The 27,990-nt window shown below is 39.6% G+C and overlaps 1 protein-coding gene and 1 pseudogene across 1 annotated transcript in view; one reads left to right on the forward strand and one right to left on the reverse strand.

Moving 5' to 3' along the window:
• Nucleotides 1-1,041: 1,041 nt before the first annotated feature.
• On the reverse strand, nt 1,042-12,248 carry LOC127429257 (prostaglandin reductase 1-like; annotated as a pseudogene).
• An 87-nt stretch (nt 12,249-12,335) lies between these two features.
• Nucleotides 12,336-27,990, forward strand: part of LOC127429190 (DNA polymerase nu-like) — a 104,665-nt gene continuing 89,010 nt past the window's right edge. Inside the window, exons 1-6 of the mRNA XM_051678101.1 lie at nt 12,336-12,595; nt 19,195-19,326; nt 19,548-19,626; nt 19,891-20,010; nt 20,125-20,960; nt 24,667-24,788. Of these exons, the coding sequence (XP_051534061.1) occupies nt 12,565-12,595; nt 19,195-19,326; nt 19,548-19,626; nt 19,891-20,010; nt 20,125-20,960; nt 24,667-24,788 (1,320 nt within the window). The 5' untranslated portion in view covers nt 12,336-12,564. The remainder of the gene's footprint in view (nt 12,596-19,194; nt 19,327-19,547; nt 19,627-19,890; nt 20,011-20,124; nt 20,961-24,666; nt 24,789-27,990) is intronic.

Consider the following 27,990-nt stretch of genomic DNA (forward strand, 5'->3'; position numbering starts at 1 on the left):
TCCCCACAGCAGCAACATACGAAAGAATATCTTAAGTTGGGAGTACAATGAAGTGGATTTGTGAACTTAAACCAGAAACTTGACTAATCATGAATAAGCAGCTTGTATTGAAATTAGGACTTCTGCACTCATAAGGAAGTGTGTTAATTAGCTCAAGTGCCTCAAACATTATGTACTATATCTCTAACACTTTTGCCAGAAAAAGTAAACTTTAACAATTAGTAGTAAGGCCTTAAAGGGACAGTTCACCCAAAAATGAAAATTCTCTTATAATTTACTCACCCTCATGCCATCACAGATGTGTGACTTTCTTTCTTCTGCTGAACACAAATTAAGATTTGTAAAAAAATATATTTCAGCTCTTTGTCCTCACAATGCAAGTGAATGATGACCAGAACTTTGAAGCTCCAAAAAGCACATAAAGGCAGCATAAAAGTAGCCATACAACTCCAGTGGTTAAATCCATGTATTATGAAGCGATATGATAGGTGTGGGTGAGAAACAGATAACTATTTAAGTCCATTCTTACTATAAATATCCACATTTGACCAGCCCCAACCAGTAGGTGGCTGAATGTGAAAGTCACTTCCACACTAGTATGTGGAAGTGAAAGTGTAGATTCACAGTAAAAAATGACTAAAATATTGATCTGTTTCTCATCCACACCTATTATATTGCTTTAGAAGATATGGATTAAACCACTGGAGTCTTATGGATTACTTTTATGCAGCCTTTATGTACTTTTTGGAGTTCTTGTCACCATTAACGTACATTGAATGGACCTACAAAGTTGAGATATCCTTATAAAAATCTTCATTTGTGTTCTGCAGAAGAATGCTATGCACGTCTGGAAAAGCATGAGGGTGAGTAAATGATGAGATAATTTTCATTTTTGGATGAACTATCTCTTTAATTGCTTTCAAGTATTGATATAATTGTTTGTTTTATTGCAATGTGACCCTAAAACCACATCAAATCATCTAATGAGTTACAGTACATTAAAAATCTTAGCACACTCAGTTGAAATTGCCACTGCAGACCCTGTGTGGCTCTCTGTGATAACTAGGGTTGGGAACCAAGGACCGGTTCTACATACAGCGCTTCCAGTAATCTTACACTGATGTGCAAGTTATGAATCTCACAAGCCTGAAGTACATTAGGCTACAAAACACAGTCTAAACTGTCTCTGGAACTGTTGCTGTTTATTTAATAATGACCTGTGTCTCTATTAAATCAAGCAGTGCAGTTACTGACTGGTTGTTCATATGACAATGTATAATTAAAGATACACAAGTTTTGCTGTAATAAGTGGAATATAAAACAATATATAAATTAATTAAATATGCCATCACATTTCGTGTTAGTTTAGATTTCTTTATTTAAAATAGAGTTGGATTGTATTTATGTCTCTAAAAAGTTTGCAAACACACCTTTTACAAGAACTGTATTAATTTTATTTCTGATTTGCTATATCTGCTCTGTACAAATCTGAAATGATCTCATTACTTGGTAACAGACAGCATATGGTAGTAAATGCAATAAGAATTGCATTTCTCATTTCTAAATAATTATAAAAAAAAGTACTAAAAGAATTACTGGAATCTTTACAAGAACCGTTACGAGGAATCGGAATCATAAAATTCCTTACGATTCCCAACCCTAGTGATAACTTTGTGAATTGTTAATGAAAACTTTCAGTTTCTCCTTCAACTTCAGTTTCCACAAGCTTGTCAATGACAATAATTAATTTACAGTATATGCTGCTGTTCATCTGCATGATTTTGGTTCAAATAAATTTATGCTGTCAATGACAGCATGTAGAAATTCTGAATAATTTTGAACAACTTTCATTTAAGACTTTAAAAGATATATATTCCTCATAAAAATAGGCTTAATTTTAGAAAAAATATCTTCTTTATTTCTTGATTTACACATTTCTCTGTCCTAGGAAACAGAAAATGTGACAGTCATTTAGAAAAAAATTTATTAGAATCTTTTATTTATAAAACAAAGCACTTGACATTGAACAGTAAACACATAACACGGAAATGATTAATTATTAAAGCTAGGGTGTGTAATCCAGAAAGACTAGCAGTTAGCAAGCTAGCTTTGAGAGGTGTCTCCAAAGCCACGCCTCCTCTATCACACATGAGCACACACACACACACACACACACAGGGCAGAGTCTAAGCGCCAGGAGGAGAGACGTGTTGGTGGAATCGATCGCAATGGTTTCAGATTACCTCATGTCTCATTCACAAACTACATGAGCTAAATACTTCATTACATTAACAAAATATATCAAAAACAAATCAAACCATGTAATTACCTGTCCAAAAGAAAAACAGCAACCATGGCATCAGTGGCGGATTTAGGCATGGGCGACATGGGCAGTTGCCCAGTGTGACATCTTGCGTGGTGGCACGAGGCACCCACACAGACCCTCGGTCAACAAATTTGGGGGCGTGTTGAAGCGGGTTTCGCCCAGGGCCTCATACAAGCTAGAACCACTACTGCATGGCGTCATTTTTCAGACCCTTTGAGTCCCGCAGTTGCCTCCAGTGTGGAAAAGCAACGCCAATGTTAATTCTGCTTTTAGCACGCTCTTGATCCAGACGTTTTTTTCGTTGTAGAAGTTTCTAACATGGTCTTTCTTGTTTTCTTTTACTGGTGGTTCAGGAGGAACATAAGGTAGCTGCAGTTCACCTTCCATTCTCGTGCTCGCTCTGCACAGCGTCAAGGAACCCGCACTGATGACGTGTGATTGTCTGCGCGAACAAGTTGCGTGGCGGTATGCAAATATAGATTGACAGACAGGAAGGATATCCAATCAATGCATTCAGACCGAATGCAATGATTGGTAGATAATTTTTTAATCCTGTCCCTTCCACAGAAAATATATATATATATATATATATATATTTTACATTTAGACCACTTAAATTATTGATTGCTATCAGGATATGAAGAGACTTTCAAACAGTATAACAAAAAATGTTATGCTAGCACACCCTAGCTTTAATGCAGAATCACTAACAGAAAAGGCAGCATTGTTGTTCCATCTACAAACTACTGAAGGACTTGCTATCAGACTTTAACAATGGCCTTCCCAATATTTTGTCCCTTGAGCATCCCCATGAAAGCAGCAGGCATGTTTTCAAACCCATCAGTAACATGCTCTCTACACTTCAGCTTCCCCTGTAAAGCACCAAATCAAAAAACAACAGAAATGGCACCATTATCAATTTGTGTAAAGTTATTATTTTGAGACAAAGCCATCTATACATTGGCCAGTCCTTAAGAAAATGCTAAACTTAAAAAAGCCACGCACTCTTTAATAAGCCAGTATTGTTGAATGAAGCCAAGTGTTTATAACTTGCCTCTTGCATCCAGGTCAACATTCGCCTCAATGACTCTTCATTTTTATGCTCCCACCTGCTCACCAAGAAACCTTCCATTTTTAACAGCTTAAAAATCATGTGCAGGTGTGAATAAGGGCCTACAAAAAAAAAAAAAAAAAAAACCACACATTACCACTGCTGTAAATGGACAATCTATGTATGCCTAATTCCTTTCTGTTTATCATTCATTAATGGTGACTAAGCATGTTTTGCATTTTGTCCAATATCACTCTGAAGGTGCAGAATCTCTGGCATCAAGGTAATTTATAACACCCACTACTGGACAACAGCAAAATGGCTATCACACACACATAAGAAACAAACCTGTCTGAGGGGTGGTGTCATTGTACAAGGATATTCCTCCACACACTGCAATCCGTCCAAAAGCCTTCATCTGTGGAATAGCAACACTTGAAAAATAACCGCCCACCTGGAAATCAAACGGGTTTACAAATCATTGAATAATCAGGAGTATAATGCTGTATTCTTCAAATTAAAATCCAATTCTAATCTCAAAATCAGGCCCACTCAAATCTATTATTATTTTAAGAGGTCGTTTCCTAATACATATTTCATAATATTAATTAGGGCTGGGTACTGACAGAGATTTCCAGATTCAATTCGATTCCGTTTCATAAGCTCTTGATTCGATTCTGATTCGACATCGATTCATATGGGTTTATTTCAGTTATAATGTCCCTTTTGCTTAAATATAAAAGAAATGATCTCCCAGCTAATGCTGTTAATTATACAGGGGACCTTTTAACTAGGTTAATTAGGACATATTAAATTTACAATTATATTTTATTACTTTTTCATCATTTGTCACATTTTGGCTTTTTAAAAATAAACAAATAAATGTATTCAATCAATAAATATTATATTTCATATATTATTTTTGTTACATACAGTTGAAGTCAGAAGTTTACATACACCTTAGCCAAATACATTTAAACTCAGTTTTTCACAATTCCTGACATTTAATCACAGAAAACATTCCCCGTCTTAGATCAGTTAGGATCACTTTATTTTAAGAATGTGAAATGTCAGAATAATAGAAGAGAGAATGATTTATTTCAGCTTTTGTTTCTTTCATCATATTCCCAGTGGGTCAGAAGTTTACATACATGTTAGTATTTGGTAGCATTGCCTTTAAATTGTTTAACTTGGGTCAAACGTTTTGGGTAGCCTTCCACAAGCTTCTCACAATAAGTTGCTGAAATTTTGGCCCATTCCTCCAGTCAGAACTGGTGTAACTGAGTCAGGTTTGTAGGCCTCCTTGCTCACACACGCTTTTTCAGCTCTGCCCACAAATTTTCTATCAGATTGAGGTCAGGGCTTTGTGATGGCCACTCCAGTACCTTGACTTTGTTGTCCTTAAGCCATTTTTGCCACAACTTTGGAGGTATGCTTGGGGTCATTGCCCATTTGGAAGACCCATTTGCGACCGAGCTTTAACTTCCTGGCTGATGTCTTCAGATATTGCTTCAGTATATCCACATAATTTTCCTTCCTCATGATGCCATCTATTTTGTGAAGTGCACCAGTCCCTCCTGCAGCAAAGCACTCCCACAACATGATGCTGTCACCCCCATGCTTCACTGTTGGGATGGTGTTCTTCAGCTTGCAAGCCTCACCCTTCTTCCTCCAAACATAATAGCCATTATGGCCAAAAAGTTCAATTTTTGTTTCATCAGGCCAGAGGAAATTTCTCCAAAAAGTAAGATCTTTCAAGTTATGTTGATATCGGACTCATTTGACTGTGGATATAGATACATGTCTACCTGTTTCCTCCAGCATCTTCACAAGGTCCTTTGCTGTTGTTCTGGGATTGATTGTACTTTTCACACCAAACTACTTTCATCTCTAGGAGACAGAATGCGTCTCCTTCCTGAGCAGTATGATGGCTGTGTGGTCCCATGGTGTTTATACTTGCTTACTAATGTTTGTACAGATTAACGTGGTACCTTTGTGGCATTTGGAAATTGCTGAAGGATGAACCAGACTTGTGAAGGTCCACAAATTTTTTTCTGAGGTCTTGGCTGATTTCTTTTGATTTTCCCATGATGTCAAGCAAAAAGGCACAGAGTTTGAAGGTAGGCCTTAAAATACATCCACAGGTACACCTCCAATTGACTCCAATTAGTTTATCAGAAGTTAATTGGCTAATTGCCTAAAGGCTTGACATAATTTTCTGGAATTTTCCAAGCTGCTTAATGGCACAGTTAACTCAATGAATGTAAACTTCTGACCCACTGGAATTGTGATATAGTCAGTTAAAAGTGAAACAATCTGTCTGTAAACAATTGTTGGAAAGATTACTCGTGTCATGCACAAAGTAGATGTCCTAAACGACTTGCCAAAACTATAGATTGCTAATATTCAATCTGTGGAGTGGTTAAAAATGAGTTTTAATGACTTCAACCTAAGTGTATGTAAACTTCTGACTTCAACTGTATTTATTGTTAAATTGCATAATTTGTACTATTTACATTGATTTGTTGAACACGTGCTAAAACTGGTACTGTCTCTTTAACAAAAAAGAAAATTGGAAGACAGAACACCGCTGTGGCAGATGTGCAAATTGGATCGTATCCCCATGTTCGATCATTTTTAGCACCCAATCTGAAATACCAATAAGGGCTCGCCACGCGTCCACGTAACAGAACAGAGGGCGATTTGGTTTGTTCATTGTATGATATAATGCGCCGCTCGCCAGTGGGAACCAGTTGTGCACAATGTGTGGGCTTTGAAGAGGAAAAAACCTCTTTATTGAGAATGTGTGAGCGTCTTGTTCATGTGCAACGAGCACTGTATTCTTTTTTGCATTTATTGCATTCATATGAATGTGAGACACAGAAACAACATTTTGAACAATTATGAACAGCAATATTCCTTTCCCGACAAACAGTGGGGAGATGGGGAACAGTGTTGTGTTTCTCCAATCGAGCCTTCTTCAGAGCAGACCCGGAGGGAACAGCGAGCTCTGCATTCTGCTTCAAACAGCTGTCCCAATCAGAAGCGCTTTTGCTGTGCTGGGGTTTTTTTCCGCCGACATGGGGCGTGCGCTGATTAGGCTGCTTTCATTTGGGCCATGGCTTGCTGAGACAGCGGGCATGTGGCTTTTGTCAAGGTGCTGGCTCGAAAAAGAGTGGGAGCAAAACGGCTGTGATACATCACTCCGTTTCGGCATAAAGTGTCTCATAGCCCGCTACTTATCCACAGAGCTGCCAGAGAGGCCGGCTGGAGACACTGGAGCATCCAGAGCGGCTTTTTTCTTGTCAAGCAAGGGTCAGCCAGATGTGACGATCCAGAACTGCAAGGTTGCCCATTGAGTTGCCAATGGCCTGTGCAGTGATTTTGTGGCATGCAGCACTAAGGCCGTAGCAGTGTGGAGCTCTTTAAATGTCTCTGGATCGTAGCCTTGCTTATCCATTTGATTGAGGAGCTTGGCTTGAAAGACCTGGAGCACCGCCATCGCGTGGAGTGCTGAACCAGCTTGGCCCACTGCTGAGTAAGCTCTTCCAGCCAGTGCGGACGTTTGTCAGCACGGTTGGAAGGATGTATGGGGCGTGATTTCCACGCCCTGTTACTCGCTGGGCAGAGGTGTGCCGCTACTGCCTCCTCCACAGGGGGGAGTTGGGCATAACCGTTTTCTTCCCCGTGATCCACATTAGAGAGGATGTAATCACTGCGTGGACGAGCTGAATAGGGTGCGCACCAGGATTTTGACAGTTCTTTATGACAGGGCAGATCTACTAGACACGGTCGCTTGATGGCGTCTGGACTGCAGGAACCATTCATCAAGGCGAGATTGTGTAGGTTCCTCTGGAGGAGACCACTTGATATAAAGCTCTTTGACCGCCCTTGAAAGGACACGAACCATTCCTTGTCAGTGGTGCGTACACGCTCCTTGCCCTCGCTGGGGGAAGGGGCGGTAGCATCATCCACTGACCACTTGCCTGATGCAGCGAGAGACATGACATCGTCATCAACCCCAGCGTCAGAACCGCCAAACGAGAAGAGGCGCTACCGCAGAGGGCCGGAACTCGTCACACACATAATGTACCGGCATAGACACGTTACGTGGAGACTAAGGGGCTCACGGGGCGTGTGCCAGCATGAGGTCCACCTCAAATTCATCTTGCTTGACCTCGCGGCCCCGCCGCTCCTCGTGTGATCCCTCGGTTATCACAGAAGAGGCAGGTGGGAGGATGCGGGAGGCTGAATCATCCCTCAGAACGAGGGCTATTCGCAAGCGAAGCGTCTTGAGACTCATGCCCTCACAGTGAGGGCAGTCTGTCTCCATGAGACGTGTCACAGACAGAGAATGCAGCTCTCATGCCGATCTGATGGCGGGATGTGCCTCTTGCTCAAGGAACAACATCTTTTAAAAAGACGTGAACACATACAATGCTTATAAGGATACACAACTCCTGCCGAAGCGCTGCGGGGAATCAGGATGCCGAAGCGGGCCATTCACCAGTGAAGCGTCAAGTGGCGAGGCGGAGTGATGTTTGCCGTAGCACTGCAGGGTAGCGGAGAGTCTTCTCGTTGCTGTGAACATCCCTCCTGCTGACTCGTGTAGTCGACGGCGAAGCAGTAGAGGGCTTCTTGACTAGAGGTGAATCGCTGTCTTGAAGGAAGAAAATTCTGAGGAATGGTGTTTACGCGCCTGCTTTTATAGCAGACAGCTTTGTGCCTAAAAATGCGGGGCTCAAACACCACAGCCAATATTATTGGCGTTATTGTTGAGAGTTTTCAACTAGGTCATGTCGAAGGACACTCCCCATATGTGTTACCAAATGCAATGTCAAGTGTACAGAGTCGTAAGGGAACAACTTTTACTCTAAACACGCTGTGCAAGGATCTCACTGCTGAACACTTCACGACTAAACTACATAATTACTGGTGAGTGAAATTTAAACATTTACCATCCAGTTGCCAAATATATTCACTTTAATCACAGAGTGCAAAATTTGGTTGAAAATCCGAGTGATTTCCTATCATTGTAGTGGAGGGTTGCGCACTGAGTGAAAGACTGATCTTGGGATTTAAGAATCGATATCGAGATTGTTCAAATGAAGATTGCGATGCATCGGAAAAACAATATTTTTACCCACCCCTAATATTAATTTCTTACATTCTCAAAGTAGCAGTCATATCCTTCAGGTGAAGCGCTCTTTAGTGCTTCCTCCAGTGAGAAAGTCTTGTAGTTGAAGGCCTGGTCAAAGCCCAGCTCTTTCAGGTATGCCACCTTGTAATCACTACCAGCTGAACCCACCACCTTGCAACCTTTAAGTTTGGCAATCTGACCTGCTATGGAGCTCACTGCCCCTGCAGCTGCATTCACCAGTAAGGTTTCACCTGGTTTGATGTTACAAACTTCCTCCAAACCATAGAGTGCAGTCAGCCTGTGGAGCATAACTAATGTTATTTATTATTGTCATTTACAAATGTAATTAACACTTTTTAGAATAAGATTCACAGGCAAAACCGGTGCATAACTTTTTCATTTTATAATTAATAGCCATAATTGTCCAGTTTCAATTATTTGATTCTGATTAAAGTTTGTGAAGTATGTGTTTTGGTTAAGGGGAAAAAAATGCCCTCATATACGTAATAAATGTAAAAATGCCCCTGAACATCATTCAACAGACAAACATTGCCCCTTAATAAAAAAAAAACTAATTTCTGACATGGATGCATGGTCACTTCCAATCTTTAAAACCGCTGCAGGCTTTCTAAAATGCATTGGAAAATTAACAAATGAATAAGGCTGTTTCACTGCCATGTTACGCCACAAATAAAAGAGCACAGAGTACAATTAGGAAAAAAAATTGAGGATAGTTTTGCTGTCTGAGCTCAAAAATAAGTTTCCTTAATTAAATGCACTGCATTACAGATTTAGTTTTTTTTTCTCAGATTTAAAGGGACAGTTCACCAAAAAATAAAAATTCTCTCATCATTTACTCACTCTCATGATATCACAGCTGTGTATGAATTTCTTTCTTCACCAGAACATATTTGAAGAAAAAATATCTTGGCTCAGTAGGTCCATAAAATGCAAGTGAATGGAGATTTCTCTTTTGAAGCATAAACGTCATCCATACGCCACCAGCTGTTAAAGTAATGTCTTCTAAAGTGACACGATCACTTTTGGTGCGAAAAAGATTAATAATAAAAAAAAAAAACTCTAAATCAAGTCTAAATCGGTCAGGAGAGGTATGTGCGTGTGACGTAATCACATTGGCATTTGAAACACGAGAGAACTGACGCACATGAGTCAAAGCTGGAAGAGCAGCGCTGTTTACAAGTGAGAAGGAACGCTGTACAGTAGCTTGGTTGGTTTTGGTTTAGATCTGTATTGACCCGTTTTTGTTTTTTTACTCAGAATGGTGCGTTTGTGTGCTTATCCTGGATGTCTAAACCGAGTGGAGAATGTGAGATTATCTCTGTATCATGGTAACAAAATACGTCACATGAAAGACCGCTTGGACTCCACCCTCTCGTAAAGCCTAAAAGAAGCAATTGTTAATAGTTAAAAAGTACTTAACTATTGATATTTTTTTGCACCAAAAGTGTTCGTGTCGCTTTATAAGACATGAATTTAACCGCTGGAGTCGTATCTATGACCTTTATGATGACTGTCTGTGATTTTTGGAGCTTCAAAAAAGAAATCTCCATTCACTTGCATTTTAAGGACCTACTGAGCTAAAATATTTTTCTTGTCATACACACCTGGGATATCATGAGGGTGAGTAAATAATGATAGAATTTTCATTTTTGGGTCAACTATCCCTTTAAAGTTTGACATCCTGTGCTGTTGAATTCTTTCTGTTTTCCTAGTGCCTATTTATGCTCTTAATGCTTTGAAAGAAGCAGTGGGTTTGTACCCTGGCATGCCTATAGCTCCAAGGGCATGGGAGAGGGGGACACCCTGAGGCCAGTCAGCCAAGACTCGTGTGATATCCTGCCCATCTGAAACTGTGTGTGTTCTTCACCTGCATCGACCAATCACATGGCAACCCACAGGAAATGATGGGTTATTGCTTTGAATCACTCTAAAATCAAAGAAGAGATTGTGAAAAATTAAATGAACATATGAATAAAACAACACACAGCATGTGATTTGAAGGGCCTGCTGTAGTAAAACCTGTCATGATGCAATTATAACTATAGTTGAAAACTAACTCAAATCTATTTACCATTGAATCGTAAAAACATACAAAAATAAATATACCATCAATAAATACACAAGGTATCAGTTTGTAAGACAGACACCTGTAATTGAAAGCTGCAATTGAAAGAGGCATTCTCCTATTGTTGTGCGTTTAAAGGTGCTGCAAGCGATGTTTAGCCTTTCTAGAATTTCCACAAGCTGTTGACTTTCCCCCCCTTTCCAAAATCCCACACTTTAAAGATACCAAATGAGCTTTATTAAAACAGACACCGAGCAAAAGCGGTTGACAAAGACAACAGCAGCAAAATAGCGCCCTCAGCTGACAACTGTTATGAGCAACATGGCAAAAAAATGGCATTCTGCAAGGCTGCAACTACAATACTATGTGCAAAATGATTGACAGGCAGAAAGCGTCAGAGACCTCGGCCCACGGACACATTTTTGTTTGCTGATTACGGAGTCTAGAGCTGTCACACAGATCATGAGAAATTTCATTAATATCTTTCAGGGAGTAGGAAACATGTTTTGCATACCTTTCCATGAAAAATAAATAAATAATATATATATCGCTTACAGCACCTTTTTGACTGAACACTCAAAACGTGTGATATAAACAGTCGCCACTGAACACTGTGCCAGTCCCTGAACTGTTTATTACCAAGTGACTTTAAATTAATTACAGATCTTTTCTCTCAAATCATAAACAGATTGTTGGTAACTTGCCATTTTACACTGACTGGGATTCATGATTTCCGTTGTGATGCTGTCAAATAGGATTATACTTAATTAAGCTGGTCTGAAGATAATGTAGATGTCAAGCAGCTGTTATGTAAGAGAATGGTTATTTCTTTTACTTGGCCACTTGAGTTCCGATCATCACGTCTCCAGCTTGCATTCGAACATGACTGTATGGTCTTTAAAGATTTTGTAGGGAAAAAATAACATTCATGTATAAAACACCTACCAAAGAATGATTTACAAACATGCAGGATCAGTATGGTGTTTTGCATGTCAAAAGACAGACCTTAAATGCAGATATGTTAGTGCACTTAGTCATTAAAGTCTTTACTCACCGCATGTAAGGATCCACACTGAGGAACTGAGCCTCCAGAAGAACCTCTGAAAAATAAAAATAATAATTGTCCCTTTTTTTGTTCAAAACGGGGAAAAGGGAGCAGTAGAGTAAGAAAAGCATGAAATCTGAGACGCACAAACCTCCACTTCTGGGCTCCGGGAGCTGCTCTTCTTTCAGCTCAAAGTCGCTGACTTTGGGAAAGCCCTCAAAGTGCTGCTTCAGGACCCAAGTTTTGGCTTGAACCATGGCTCTTTGCTTGGAACAACAAAATGAATGAATAAACGAAAGAAATATTGCATGCACGTTTCGACAGGTGCAAAGAAGAGTACAAGAGGTGAACTCTTCCTTAGCAACACTAACATTAACGCGAGGCCAACTTTCTCTACTCTGAGTCTGTGCAACCCTTCACAACAACAACACAGAAAGCAGCGGTCTGAACAGTAGCGGCGGGGGATAACCACCACAATATAATATAACTGTCTTAATACATATACGTGCTGTCAATGCTGTATCCACAAAGCTTTCTATTCTTCTATTATACTTGCGGCTTTGTAGTGCACGCAGTTGCAGCTGCAGTGAACGTAAACGCTTGTTCGAGGGAGGGATCAACTCGCACTACAAGCTACTGAATCTCAGTCAGGTGACATTGTTCTTTAATCTGATTGGACAACTACATTTGCCAATCATTTCCGAGGAAGACGTGTCTGAATGTTTTTCAAAACCTCCACTTTTATACATTTTCATTCAACGTAACGCAATATTATAATACCTATCCAACTTCTGCGGCCATGAATATGCTTTTAAAATAATACGTTGTTCAAGAACCCATCCCACGTGACGTGACGTGACGTAAGTAAGCGCGGGCATTTCGGAAGTGGCACGCGAAAGACTGACCGTCCTGACGGATGACAACAAACCGACCTGAGCTTTTCAAAGGTAGGGGCATTTAATTTGCTTTTAAACCTGTAAATATATATAGAAATATAGTCATTTTTGAATTCTATAGCAAATAAATAAGGTATTGTTCTCATTCCTCAGATAACCAGTAAGTATGCTAACTTGGCCTAGTCAAGACATTTATCAAGTCATTGGTTATTTAAAAGGCACTTGGTTTCAAAATTAACGTTGTTCATAATACATTTCTGCGTCAAATGAATATTCCGGGTTCAGTACAAGTTAAGCTCAATCGACAGCATTTGTGGCATAATCTTGAATACCACACACACACACACACAAACAAAAACAAAAAATAATAATTTCAGATATACGGCCTATTTTTGAAACGTTTACGGATTGGCCCCGTTCACTTCCATAGTAAGTGCCTCACTGAAACCCAGATTTTTCTGTAAAAGGAGAGGACAAGGAGAAATTATTTTTGTGGTGAACATTATGCATCAGCTGCTGTCGATTGAGTTTAATTTGTATTGAATCGGAAACATTCCTTTAAAACTAAAGAAAGGCACGTGCTTTCTGAGGAATTTGTCAGAGCCATGTCTGAAAATACTGTTTTACACAAGTGACGCGGATTATGACGTGTTTACCCGTTTTATTCAGCCCCGCCCCTTTTCCGCGCTCCGCTCTTCCGAATTTTGTCATCTAACTTCCTGTTTGGATAGACATTTTTCACAATCCGGGTTTGGGAACGCGGAAGTAAACGATTGCAGAGTAAACTTCGACAGCGGTGAATGGGAGATCACAACATATAATATTTTTACTTACCCATTTGCTCCAAGAGCAAATAAAATAATAAAAATAAAGAGCAGTGGATTAAGACAGATGGGAGAAGATGCCAAATTTACTGTCACTCTCTCAGCAGCTGTAATAGAAACCCCCTTGCAGCTGTGGTAATTAATTTTTTTAAACTGATTCCAGGGTAATATAACACAAAGAAACGCGTCATCTCATTCAGTGCGTTAAAGTTAGTTTTATATTTGACATTCGCAACAATACCCATTAAAATCTGTGCCTATAACATTTTCAAGCCAAACCAACTTGGAAATGCATGAATAGGTTTTCTTTGCCTAGCGCAAAGCTGAATTTTAAAAAAAAAAGGAGATTTTTATTTTAATATCAATTTTATTAGCCCTATAAATCAAATCAATTAAACAATTTAACCATTTGATATTATGACATCACAAAAATATGAAATGTTGTTAAAAATATCCCTTTCATGACACAAGGCTCTGTTTGTGGAATTTACATTCTATATGTTTTCAAATAAATATAGTGTAAATGTTTGTAATATTCTAATTCCATTAAACTCAATGACTGTTTGACCTAGAGACATGGAACCAACTGTAAAACACTCAGAATATTATTCTTTATATAGCACAAGACCTGTTTTTGGGAGTAAATGTTCAGTACTTTTTATACAGATATTATAATTCTATAGTCATTGAGTTTAATAGATTTATAGTGATAACTGAATCTGTATAAAAAGTCCAGTCTCTAATGTTAGATCTCTAACATTTACTCCCAAACATTATTTGAAAACATATAGAATGTAAATTCCACAAACAGAGCCTTGTGTCATGAAAGGGATATTTTTAACAAAAAAAATTTTTTTCTTCTGGTTATTATTGGGATTTTGGTTGAAGTTGAACAATAATTTGCATCTGGGATTTTATTAATTTTGGACTCTGTTTGTGCCCATCATAGAATGGAAAATAAGTAAAATTTTTGACAGTTGTATTAATCTTTTAAAAATTATCGGCCAATTAATCAGTTATCAGCCTTTCCCACTACCTTAGTAGTTATCGGTATGTGCAAAATCCACTATCGGTCGACTTCTACAACGTTCTGTTTTTTGGCGATTTGCATTCTTTTTGCACATCGCCACCTACTGGGCTGTTATGCAAATGATTTATTTATTTTTTTCCTTTGCTTTATCCCTCCATTTTTTTTCTTTCTCCACACAGTAGGTGGTGAAATGCACAAAGAATGCAAATCGGCAAAAAACAGAAGAACTCTCGTGAACGTGGTAGAAGTCGACAGATAGTGGATTTTGCACCTTCCGATAACTAAGGTTCCTTGTGAATGTGCATAGGAGGGCTGGTGAAAGTGTAGATTTATGGTAAATAAAGGACTGATCTGTTTCTACTGTTTTGACTATCATATCATTTCTGAAGACATGGATTTAACCACTGGAGTCATATGGATTATTAAATATTCCTTTAAATTTAAGCATTTTGTTTTCATTTAAGTATGTTGTGCTAATGTATTTCCAGCTTGTTTGTCTTCACACAACATATATCAGGCAAAATATTACATTTATCTGTCAGAGCACTTCCAACTGAAACAGTTAGGCTTTGTGTTTGTGTTTTCCTTTTTTCACACTTTATCATGCAACACTCGCCTTGTATGATCTCTCTTAAATGTGTAGAATGCCTAGAATAAGTTGGGCTTGCTGCCATGTCCTCTGACCATCCTCTTTAGGATAAGGAAAAATCTTGGAAGTCTGGGCTGAGTTCACAAAAGCAGCCATGCTGGATGGGGCTCAGTTTGTTGAGGCGTTGTCACGGTTGGGTTACCCAGGGGCGTCCTCGTTGAAAGGTTCTGAGTTTGACTGGTTATTTGACACCGCACCAGATAACTTGCACCTTTTACGGGTCGTCTGCAACAGACTGAACCGCAACAATGTTCTAGCACTGGAGGAAGTGCAGGCATACAAGGCCCTCCGAGATTCTGGGAAGTCCATTTTGGACAAGGCGACACTGGGTGAACTTCTTAAGACCTGTTCACCCCTGGATGGAGCCGTATGGTCACAGGGCTCTTCTGCGCTGGGTCTAGAGGAAGATGTGTCGATTGAGGATCTTGAGACAGAACTTCAAGCTCTCCACAAGGAGAAGCAACTGAAACAGCGCAGACTCAACAAGCTGCAGATGCTGGCCACAAGCTGGGGGGCAAACTCCTCCACATCCCAAGCACTGCTGCAAGAAGGAGGGAATATGGTAAAGGATGCCAACTCCGCTCTAGCGGGCGAAAATGCATGCACCAACTCGGCAGTAGAGAACCTGTCAAAGGAGGCCACCAAACTAGCTGGCTTTTTCGACAGCGACAGTCATTCCCTCAGGAGTAGAGATGGAGATGCTCCACTTTCATTTGCTCAACCGGGGACCCCAGTGCTCCTCTCTCAGTTGTCTATAGAGCCCTTCCTCCAACAGCAGCAGCAATTCACTAAAGTGTTGACTGCCTACACCCAGCGTCAGTTCTTTCAGGGCATCTCAGATTTGATGGAGATGTCCACATCCAAACAGTGCCAGCTGACCAATCTGAGCTGCTGCAGTGAGAGTGAGGAAGATGAGGGAATAGTAGAGCACAGAAAGAAGGAGATGGCACGACTGCAGTGGGCGTACATAGTGGCACAGTACCAGCTGCTGAAAGAAAGGGCATTGGAGAATGGAGACAAGGCAGTAAAAGAGTGGCTCACCCAGCAACTAAACAGCAGCACAGAGGTAAATACTAAAAAGGATAACAGTTTATTGTTTATGAATACATATGTGCCATCCAAAACATTTCAAGAGTAATTATTTATTTTGTATTTATTTTTTAGCTCCCACTCCTTTTGGATTTATAGTTCTTATATATCATTCATATTTAAAAAATATATATTTAAAAAAAAAAAAGTTATTTGACATTTCATGCATGACTAGGACAATATCTGACCACTTAATTTTTGTTTTATGAATGTTTTATTGTTTTTACTATTAAAACAAATGAACCGCAGGAATGAAAAATCTAAGAGCTTCTGTGTGTGTACACTGAATATTGCCATAAAATATAGGAATTTGACTAAACAGACAATTTGTGATTAAATATAGATCATAGCAGACATCCCGTTCAATACAAGAAAATTAACTGATGAGCTAACTAATGAAAAGACCAGGAAAACATTTATTTTAACATTTTCATTAACATTGTTGTAAAACCTTTCATTTTTATAAGCGTAATCCAAGAGTGCCATTAAGCCATGTTTGAAATGCTTTGTTACCTACTTGCAAACCAGTTTACCAAAATGGATTAAAATACATTTACACTTAAGTTGGCAGTCAGCACTCCCCGTGCTTCTTATGCAGGGCACTCTACATGGATTGGAATTTACTGAGCTTTACAGAGTTGTTTTACCTAATTCTACTCTAAAATATGACACAGCAAATTTGGATTGAGACCGATATTAGCTGATGTAGAACATAAAATTGGGGCAATATTTCCTCTGCCTTTCACTGTTTAGTATTTTCCTAATATACCATATTTATTATTTGTCTTATGCTCTCCCCTCATTTCTTTCTCTTCCTTTCATAGTCTCTGTGCTACTCCCGGGCGAGCTGGATTGAGCCTGACCTGCGATCCAAGCTCCTTACTATTCAGTCTGAAATTCAGTCTCTAATGTTAGATCCAGTCCACTCGGCATTACGAGAGAGTGCCCACCTCCTAAATATTCCTGTAGTGCGTGGCGACCTTGCTCTTCAGATTGCCAGGCAAAATTACTACACCTCCAGACAGACTGAAGTTCGTGACCAGCTTCTCCATCAGAAGGCCTCCTTTGAACTTGTGCGCCTGGCCCAGGATTCGGAGCTCCTTAGAGGAAAGAGACTGATGGAGCAGCTTGGGGACATAGTGCAGAGGCTGAAGGGGGCCGTAGAAGCTGCTGCTCAGAGAGAAAATATGCTGACTCAGTCTCACTTGACTCAAGTCCCTTACCTTGGACCTAATGCCAAACAACAGGTCATCAGCTCCAAGGACACAGCCTTCAGCAGGTAATACTTCCATACAATAAAATGAGAAATTAATTTAGCAAAATTGACTATTTATCAGAGATTTGAAATAACCTCAGCAGTTTGTAAGCCTTATCCTTTGTTCATCCCTCAGGTTGCTGCAAATTCTTGAATTTGGTAAGGCTTCTACAGAGCGAGAGGATCCATTCCAAACGTATGGTAGGCTGGAAGTAGCAGCCTCCAACCTACAGGGGGAGCTGATCACTGTACAAGAGGCCTTAGAAGGGGCCAGACGAGAGCAGGCCTACACTGGTGCTCGGTTAGAGCGTGATCGAGATGCAATCGACCAAGTGGCATTCTCAGACATTGTGCAGCCTCTTCTGAGGCCGCAGGTATGTGCTACAGCCACACCTGCACTGGAGCTCTGCCCTCACGCACAGGTATGTCTTTCTTGTCTGTATACTCTTCACCCTCACCGCCATATTCTTCATCATCCCTTTGTGAAACCAAGAAACGTGAGCAGATTAATTTATCAAGTTTATGACTTGTAAAAAGGGCATGTTTTTCTTGCACCTCTTAGTGGTTGGTCATAATTTTTGGGTGGCGGGTTTTCAGCAGGAATTTTGTTTTGGATCTGCTGTTTAAGACTTCATGTTTTCACTCTGGGTGAAAAGGCACAAAATTGTCTTTTGCATCTGTTTTCTTCTTGTTTTGACCCTCGTTTTAATGCAAAACAGTTTTGTTTTATTGCAATTTCTTAAATCAAATGTATTCACTCTCTGTACCTGAACAGTTCTTAAGGATGACAATTGGGATTGTGCTGTCCTTTCCCACACTTTCCCTTATCTGTCTGCTTTTCTGACCTGTCACCTCCTCTCCTCCTCACTATCTCACTCTCTCTGTTTAGGAACTAACAATAGTTATTAATGAGTTGGAAGTCAAGCAGAAGGCTCTGTACAAGCTTCTTGAGGACATAGTTGGTGACTTGAAGGCCAAACGAGCCTGGCTTGAACGCAGTGCCACATTAAGGAGAGAAAGAGAACTGTATGTCTACTTCCACCTAGACCCCAGCAAGCTCACCAAAGCAGTAAGAGATATGGAGACTCGAGTAGGGGTTGTAGGATAAGAACTTAGGATCTACTTTGCAGTATCCACCTTGTCTACATCAGCACAAATGTACAGAAGTCCATACTGCAAAGAAATGCTTTACTGAAATTTCTATTGTGCATGGATCAATTTTGCATCTATGCTATGCTTATCCTCAGATCTGTTATACTCATGTGTTCTTTTTCTGCCAAAAAGTTAATGTTCTTTATGACAAACTTAACACTTGTGTTAATTATCTTCAGATTGACTAATTTGTATCTGTAACTTTACAAATGTGTCAATTTATCAAACTTTGTAACTTATAGTCTTTTGTTGATTAATGGTTTTTGTAAGTTTATGAATAAACAATATTTGTAATCTGTGTTTGAGAATTATTATTTTTATTAAATTTTTTGCTGCAAATCTTTGTTTAAAACTTTTTTTTTTTTTTATTTATTTTTTTTTTTACCTGCTGTCTTGTTCTTTGCTTCTTTGCAAAATTCTTAAGCCCTTAAGTACTTTTACTAGAAAATCACCAGCCGATTGTGTATACTATTTCTTGATAGACCTGAGTTCAGGATGCCTAAGCTTGGAATAATGGATCTTCGTTCATAATATTTTGGTGTAAAAGACAGCAGCCAGTTGTTGTTGCTTGTCTCGCATTTTCTCATTTTGTTGTCAGACTTACTTGAATGCAGCATCTCTTCCTAGATTTTTCTGCATGTGTTTCTACAGGGGTAAGACAGTTTGGGAGAATAGCAGGTGAGATGGAGAGCTACCTCCGCTGTAGTCTGACTGCAGCCCCTCTGTCAGTGTCTGCGCAGACTGTCATGGCAGCCCTTCGGGCCCAGTATGCAACCAGAGCTAGTGAGTTAGAAACCGAACAAAAAGATAAAACTGCTTTGAGTCTATTTATGGCCAATGTCCCAAAAGCTGAATTTTATGAAAAGAAAAAAAGATTTAGGTATTTATAAAGCTATGAGTTTTGTGCTTGGTTTGATTAGTTGGAGAATGATTGTAGACCACTTAAGTTCACAAACAGGTGTTAAAAATGGCAGTCTGATGGAGTCTGTTGTTCAAAATTACAGCTTTGTGTGGTAGAGTGTTCCTGTCTCAGCAACAGGAAAGTGATGAAAGAAATCAGAAGTTGTGTACAAGGGAAAACAAGTGAGTAATATCTGCAATAGCTACAGAATTAGCAGAAAGTCTGTTTAATTGCTACAAATGACACTTATGTGACTGCTCTGAAATTCAAAAGTGGTGATTATGTATAGTTAAATTATTTTATGTCTAGTTAATTCATTTTATGTCAACAAAGATACACTGATTCTTTTTTTGTCTAATAAAATCTTTAGAGTCCAAAATTCTTCTGTTAAAACCAACTTGAATTTGACAGACATGTGTACTGCTCTCTCACTGTCTCTGGTACAGTCATTCATCAGCCCTCTCCAGCTCTCAAACGGACGGATTAGAGATTTCTCAGCTCGACTTTGTATACGAAAGAGAGAACAAGAGTCTTTGCCTCCCTTCTCAGGAACCGAAGTGGAGCGAGTGAGTTTTGGTGTTCAGGTCACCTTGTTTTGTGTCTTCAATAAGCTGAAGATTCCTATTATTATCAGAGGTACCTCATTCATATGACATCTTTTTTTTCTGCCTTGGATTTAGAGACTTCGATTTAAGTGTATTGAGACAAGAAGAATCTAAGCATTTCAAGCTGAGGGATGTAATTTGTAATGAGAAATTTGCACTCTACAATGCTGGTGATGATTGCATAATGCACACTGACCAGTGTAATAAGCCAGTAGCACAGGGAGATGTTTTACCTCTACATGGCTTTACAAGCAAGGGTAGCCCCCAGGCTAAACCAGGTATTTTGACAGAACCAGAGAGACATAGACTGAAGAAGAGGTGGATTCAATCACCAAGCTCAATGGTTGGTTATCAACATGAGTCTCCCCCAGTGAAAAAGTGGAGCTTTGGACAGCTTGCACTGTCCATAAACAGCTGTCATGAGGCATCAGGGGAAGAAGACAGATGTTGGATGGACAATAAGGACAAGCAGAGGAGGAATGGACAGATATTCTCAGTTTGGAGCTCTAGATCAAATTCAGAAGATGATTTGATGAGTCATGGGTTGACAGAGAGAGATAACAATGAATCTTCTTGTGAAGGTATCTCAAAAGAGGCCAAAAGTGACCATAACCAGATAGGTAATGTAGCTGAAGTGTATCCCATTAGTCTTAGATCTAATGTAGGGGAACCAAAATCCAAGTTAGAATGTCTGGAAACCAGCTTTTCCTGCCAAGATAGCAGAAATGTGGAAAGCTGTCCACATGCCCAAAGATGTGGCAGCATCACAGTCTCAAACACAGACTCGTTAGCCATCATTGTCCTTGAGCATGACCTGGACACATCTGGTTGGACAGGTAAATCACTGAGCTCCGAGATGGTGAAAGAACACAGTGGATCAGAGAGGAGAGAGTTTATCGAGAGCAGAACTAGTAAGTGCATTGCATGATACATCCATTACACAGTACAAATATTATATAAAACATATTAAGTATGCAGTGTTTTCCACAGGATTATGTGAGACTGTAAGAATTTTGTTTACATTTTAAAGTTAAATGTATCAATTTGGTGCACTTTGAGAGCAAAATTAAGAGGCTAGATCTATGAAGAACTTTGTGTTCTTGTAACAATTTTGTGCTGTAGTAGTAATTTAATCATAAATGGTGATGACATGAGACTAAGAACGCAGTTCACAAATGTCAAAACACAAAATCGACTAGAGCATACATTTGAGCCAGGGCTCGACATTAAGCATTGTCATGTGCTTGTCCTCCGCCACCTCGAGGACTTAGAGCACATTGGGAACTGGGCATTCCAAATTGGGGAGGGAAAAAAAAAGTAACTTGTCCGGAGAGAAAAAAGGACATTTAATTACATGCTCAAGTAACATGTCAAAGTTTATGTTGTATATTTTTGACTGATGGCCAACCTAATAGTTTACCTACAGTATTCAATCAACTCAGTTCTCTGCAACAGAAATGTAAACTGCACTGGGTAGCGGAGGAGGCTATTGTCATATGGTAATTATTTTATGTTATGTATGGTAGTCAAATAAAGAAAAGCCTCCATCGCCATCATTAAAAGCAGGGGTGCTCACACTTTTATGGAGCGAGATCTACTTTTTCATCATGTTATTGCAGAAAGATCTACCATGTACAATATAGACTATACATTATCACAATACCAAAATGTCAGTAGTGAAATTTGACGATTCTCAATACAAGCTTCAAAACCACAACAAATAATAACACTGGCTAATATGTTAATTATGGAAGAATGGCTTCAAGTTCTTAAGTAATTATTCAAGACTAGTAAACAGTAAGAAAATAACAATAAAAAAAGCAATGAATAGAAATAGATAATAATACAAAATAATAGAACAAAAAATACAAATTATGAAAATTCAGTGCTTTTTTTAACAGCTTTAAAAGTTTTTAACAGCAGTATCAAATATTCAAGTAAACATTCAGAATGAAATACAACATAAAACTACTGGTCTTCACTGTATGATTATAATACATTAATACTTTTTAAAGTTACTCAGTCAAGAGCAGTGAATGTTTTCTTGTTATGGTTGTTTAAATATTATAATGACACACAAGACAGTAGCAAGTCTATTAGCTTTCATTTATACTTAGAAGTCCGACATTTTAATACAAATCCTCTTTTTTCTCCACTTTTTACATTCACTTTAGACATCACTCTCTGTGTTTACATGAATACCTCACCAAGACGGGCATTTTGGCAAAATTTTGAAATGTATTTGACCGTTCAGGCACGCATTAGCGTGGGCATTTTCAGCACAGACACATACGCCGCCTGTCAATCAAACAGGGCGCAGCTGTTACTAGATTGCTAGCGAATTATAAAATGATTTGCTCTTGATTACTTTCAACAGCAGAATAAGAATATGAACTTTGTTATTGACGTTTTAATCAGTCTGCTTGTCTGGTCAGGCAGGTAAAATTCTCTTTCACTTGCCCCTTCAAAAATCCACTTGTCGCGGACAAACGTTAATGTCGAGCCCTGTGAGCCATCAAAGAAATGAAGCCAAAAGATTACCTGTGTTGAACTTGCTCCTCAGATGCTGAAAATAGTTACATTGTCAGAGCTGCTGGTAATAATGTTAACATTAGATAATTAGCTAACGTTAGCTAGCTAGATATAAGGTTACATGCGTTATAAACTCAGCAAAAAAAGAAACGTTCCTTTTTCAGGACACTGTATTTTAAATATAATTTTGTAAAAATCCAAATAACTTTACAGATCTTTATTGTAAAGGGTTTAAACAATGTTTTCCTTGCTTGTTCAATAAACCATAAACAATTAATGAACATGCACCTGTGGAATGGTCGTTAAGACACTAACAGCTTACAGACGGTAGGCAATTAAGGTCACAGTTATAAAAACTTAGGACACTAAAGAGACCTTTCTACTGACTCCAAAATAAAGATGCCCAGGGTCCCTGCTCATCTGCGTGAATGTGCCTTCGGCATGCTGCATGGAGGCATGAGGACTGCAGATGTGCCCAGGGCAATAAACTGCAATGTCTGTACTGTGAGATGCCTAAGACAGCGTTACAGGGAGACAGGAAGGACAGCTGATCGACTTTGCAGTGGCAGACCATGTGTAACAACACCTGCACAGGATCGGTACATCCGAATATCACACCTGCGGGACAGGTACAGGATGGCAACAACAACTGCCCGAGTTACACCAGGAATGCACAATCCCTCCACCAGTGCTCAGACTGTCCGCAATAGGCTGAGAGAGGCTGGACTGAGGGCTTGTAGGCCTGTTGTAAGGCAGGTCTTTACCAGACATCACCGGCAACAACGTCGCCTATGGGCACAAACCCACCTTCGCTGGACCAGACAGGACTGGCAAAAAGTGCTCTTCACTGACGAGTCACAGTTTTGTCTCACCAGGGGTGATGGTCGGACTCGTGTTTATCGTCAAAGGAATGAGCGTTACACCGAGGCCTGTACTCTGGAGTGGGATGGATTTGGAGGTGGAGGGTCAGATTGAGCTTGTTGTCATTGCAGGCAATCTCAACGCTGTGCGTTACAGGGAAGACATCCTCCTCCCTCATGTGGTACCCTTCCTGCAGGCTCATCCTGATATGACCCTCCAGCATGACAATGCCACCAGCCATACTGCTCGTTCTGATTTCCTGCAAGACAGGAATGTCAGTGTTCTGCCATGGCCAGCGAAGAGCCCGGATCTCAGTCCCACTGAGCATGTCTGGGACCTGTTGGATCGGAGGGTGAGGGCTAGGGCCGTTCCCCCCAGAAATGTCCGGGAACTTGCAAGTGCCTTGGTGGAAGAGTGGGGTAACATCTCACAGCAAGAACTGGCAAATCTGGTGCAGTCCATGAAGAGGAGATGCACTGCAGTACTTAATGCATCTGGTGGCCACACCAGATACTGACTGTTACTTTTGATTTTGACACGCCCCCCCCCCCCACCCCCCCTTTGTTCAGGGGCACATTATTCCATTTCTGTTAGTCACATGTCTGTAAAACTTGTTCAGTTTATGTCTTAGATGTTGAATCTTTTTCTGTTCATACAAATATTCACACATGTTAAATTTGCTGAAAATAAAAGCAGATGAAAGTGAGAGGACGTTTCTTTTTTGCTGAGATTACATTGTTTTTCACGACAAGCAGCCGGATATGTCAGTCGACATAAGCAAGGAGACTGACAGCTAACATTAATGTTACCTAACTTAGCTAACGTTAAATTAACGTTAATTATCAATGATAACTTCTGCAGTAATGTTATCTGTTTGCTGTCGTACATTGATAAAATTGTGTTTGGACTAGTGGATAACTGCAGTGGATACTGTAACGTTAGTTCAAACGTTCACATTCTTGAGTAAACAAACTATCCAAAAGACGTTTGGTGGTTTGAACTCAAGGGCAGGAGGTCTTACAGCCCCCCTTTTGAGCAATATGATTTCTCTCATAATTTTTTTTTACGAGAAGTCTGTCTCTTTGTTATAATTTCTCTGAAATAAGACCTTGTGGCTCAGCTCACCTCTACTGAGTGGTAATGTATCAACTAGATATATAAGCTTGCTGACACATGCATACCTTGCAGCCAGTGAAAATACTGAGGGTTTTCTTGTCAATGCAGGTTTTCCCCAGGCGGAAGAGGGTGTGGTTCAGATGCCTGTTGGAGAAAGAAGTGGTGAGCTGGAGCCCACAGTGCCTCTCATCACTGAAGGTCTGCAGCATAGCATCCAGTCCCTCTCAAAGGTAGTGCACTGGCTCTCGACCAGGGGAGAGAGAAGACAGTCTTGGCAGTTTTGTGTCATTAAATTGCAGAGAGGAGGTCATTATCAGTCTCGTTTTCTAGATCCTACATATACCTCTGTAGACATTATATTTCATATTGAAAAATGTTGGGGAGATGAGTGGTGGGAAGGGAGGGGATAGGGAAATTACACAAGCCAGGCTCAAACTTGTGTGGTCCATGTGAGCACCATGGGACAATTTGATGTAATGTGCAGTAAGTACTAAACTCTTGCTCCGACACATCTTTAGACCTTTAAGTTCAGTTTCTGATTTGAAGTATTTGTCTTATGGCACTTTTCCACTGCATGGTACGGTTCGACTCGACTCTGCTCGCTTTACTTTTCTGAGCTTGCTTTTCCACTGCAGTTTAGTGCCACGTCAACGTGGGTGGGATAATAGGCTGATCGTCATAGTTGCGCCGCCTCTACTGCCGTGACATCATCTTAAATGCGACACAAACATTACTGACCATAAACAATAACACGACCGCTAGCTGTTAGCTACTAGCTCATTGTGCTGCATAAAGCAGTTGTTGCATGGTGATTTTACACAAGTGTAACAGTTAAATTGGCCTGGTTGTTTTAGAAGAAAGCTTTCCAGTAGCTGGTCAACTAAATAAACTGAAGCTTTCAAGCAGAATATAGAGTTAACGTACCATCAACAGGGCACTCTCCCTCCCATTGCTCGCCGGTCTGTTGCCATAGATGGCGTCCATTTGGTCGAACCACTTCCACTTTCTTCTGTTTGAACCACTCCGGCTGTTGTTGTCCTTGATGGTTCTGTAGTCACTTTTAAGTTTTTTTAACTTTCCCCTACACTGTTGGTAGGTCCGATGGTAGCCGTGTGCGGCCAACAGCTGAGACACTTCTTGAAAGACTTTTTCGTTTCGCGTCGTTTCGTTCGTCGCTAACGAGAGGACCGTCTGCACCTCGTTTATTGACCACGGTGTGGTTTTGTGCACAGCCATTTCTTTTTACAATTCGAAAGTCGCGTGAACAAATTATATTGCTGTCGCTGTTGCTAACTTTAAAACTAGCGGGTTGATGTCCCGTGTCGCAAATCCAGTGACGCTGGTAGTGACGATTCTCTGTGACCAATCAGTGATCTGCAGGGTTTTGACATCACATTTAGTATTGGCTCGGCTCACTTGAAACCACGACCGAGGTAGTACTAAAAAAATTATCAGGTACCAGGTACTATCCACAGTGGAAAACCTCCAAAAAGCGAGCAGAGACGAGTCAAGTTGAGCTGTACCGTGCAGTGGAAAAGCCCCATGACTTTAACTGAAATAGCAAAGTCATTGCCTTCCTGACCTTTGTTCTCTTCTACAACTTGCTGGCATTATGAGTTGATCTGAGGTGTATTCTGTGTGAAAATGCATTGAAAAATGCAGCTCAGGTAAAAAAAAAAAAAAAAGGGGGGGAGGGGTCTTTAAGGGGTCAGTTAAAGTTTAAATGATTAACTGTGGGGGTCTCTTTAAAACGAAAAAGCTCTGAGTGGAGCCCTTAGGAGCATGCAATACATTGTGGGAATTAGGGATGGGCATTTTTCAATAATTTTGTATTCAAATATTTGAGCTCAAAAACGAATACTTGATTATTAGTTTATATAAATCAAGTTGTGAAATTATTTCAAACATTAAGGTTGCATCACCATTTCAAAACAAGCTTATAATTATATTCAAAACAAGCTTATAATATATCCTGTGTTTTTTGTTGAAAACATTTAAATAAGCAATGTGTGTAAACAAAAAAGTATAGAACAAAAGCATTTAAGCTCACCCAAAGCGGAGAAAAAGAAACCACTAATAAAGTAGACTGCCACAGTTAATGTACAGAACGTATATAAACACTCAGCATATAATGGTTATCATGTTTATATTGCCACAAAGTCTAACGTCCATTAAGTAGTTTTGAGATTGGAAACCATGCTTTCCTATTGAAGATCTATTCTCGCAATTATGGTTTTCCGTGAGGGAATGTCGTAGTCTGGCTCAAGAAACTGTATGACTTCCTTAAACCTGTTTCTCTCAATGAAAGGAAGCATATCTCTCGAGATCATTTTTGCTATTAGGTGAATGGACTTCTCGACTCGCTCAGGGGTACATCTGCGCCTACCTGCAGTGATGGTCAGCTGTCTTTCCTCATGCGACTCAAGGCTGTAACCATGTCTTGAACATTGGGGGGACCAAACCATTTTGGGGTGGGGGGTCACGGGTGTTGAGGTCACAGATATAATTGTCCTCTTTGGTCCTTTTAAAATGGAAAAGGCTCTGAATTTTCTGAATAAAGGCTTTGAATGTGATAAAGGCCCAAAATATGATAATTTTTGGCTTTAAAAGATAAAAAAAAAATTCACAGAAGTTTATACAGTACAAGACTACCACTGTGTCGACATTGCTAGCAATTTGCCTGTTTTAGTAATCTTTTCTTTCTTTTTTCTTTTTTTTTTTTGTGCTGTATCAAAGAAAAGATGATCACTGATATATCTGTAAAATGGCATGACTGTGTCAGCTGGTTAGCAAAAAGAAAATACACAAAATTATTTACTGCCATAAAGTTGTCCCTCATTGTTTTTTTCCTCCCAGTAGAATCTTAACACAATCTTTTCTTCGAGAACCCAAATGCTGCTCTTTACCATATAAAAACGGTTCATATTGACCACTGCTGTCAAGGTCCAAAGAATAAAATCTTTATTAACCATAAAAGTAGTCCATACAACACAAAGCTGTTGTGTGGCCCCAGAAAGCTTGGAATATAATGCACGAGTCATATGGACTACTGTTATGATGTCTTTATACTGAACATTTTGTAATAGTGCTTTATAGTATTTGTCCTTTTTGAAGCTTGACAGCTCCTGCTCTCTATAAACTGTTATTCTATGGAATAGAGCTGCTTAAAATATCTGTTTTTATGTTCCAAGTAAAAGTAACCACATGTGGGTTTTGAACAACATAAGGGTGAGTAAATGAGTGAGTAAAAGTGAAATTTCCATTTTTAGGTGAACTACTCCTTTAACTGGTGGCTCATCCTCAAAATAAAATGGTCTCTTTTAAAAGTAGACTCTTAGGAGATGCTGTACAAAATTCAGAATTAATTAAAGACAAAGAAATTATTTAGAAAATCTTAGATTGACTTTAAATTATTACCTAATAATATTTGCT

This window comes from Myxocyprinus asiaticus, chromosome 1 (assembly GCF_019703515.2).
Source record: "Myxocyprinus asiaticus isolate MX2 ecotype Aquarium Trade chromosome 1, UBuf_Myxa_2, whole genome shotgun sequence".
NCBI lineage: Eukaryota > Metazoa > Chordata > Actinopteri > Cypriniformes > Catostomidae > Myxocyprinus > Myxocyprinus asiaticus.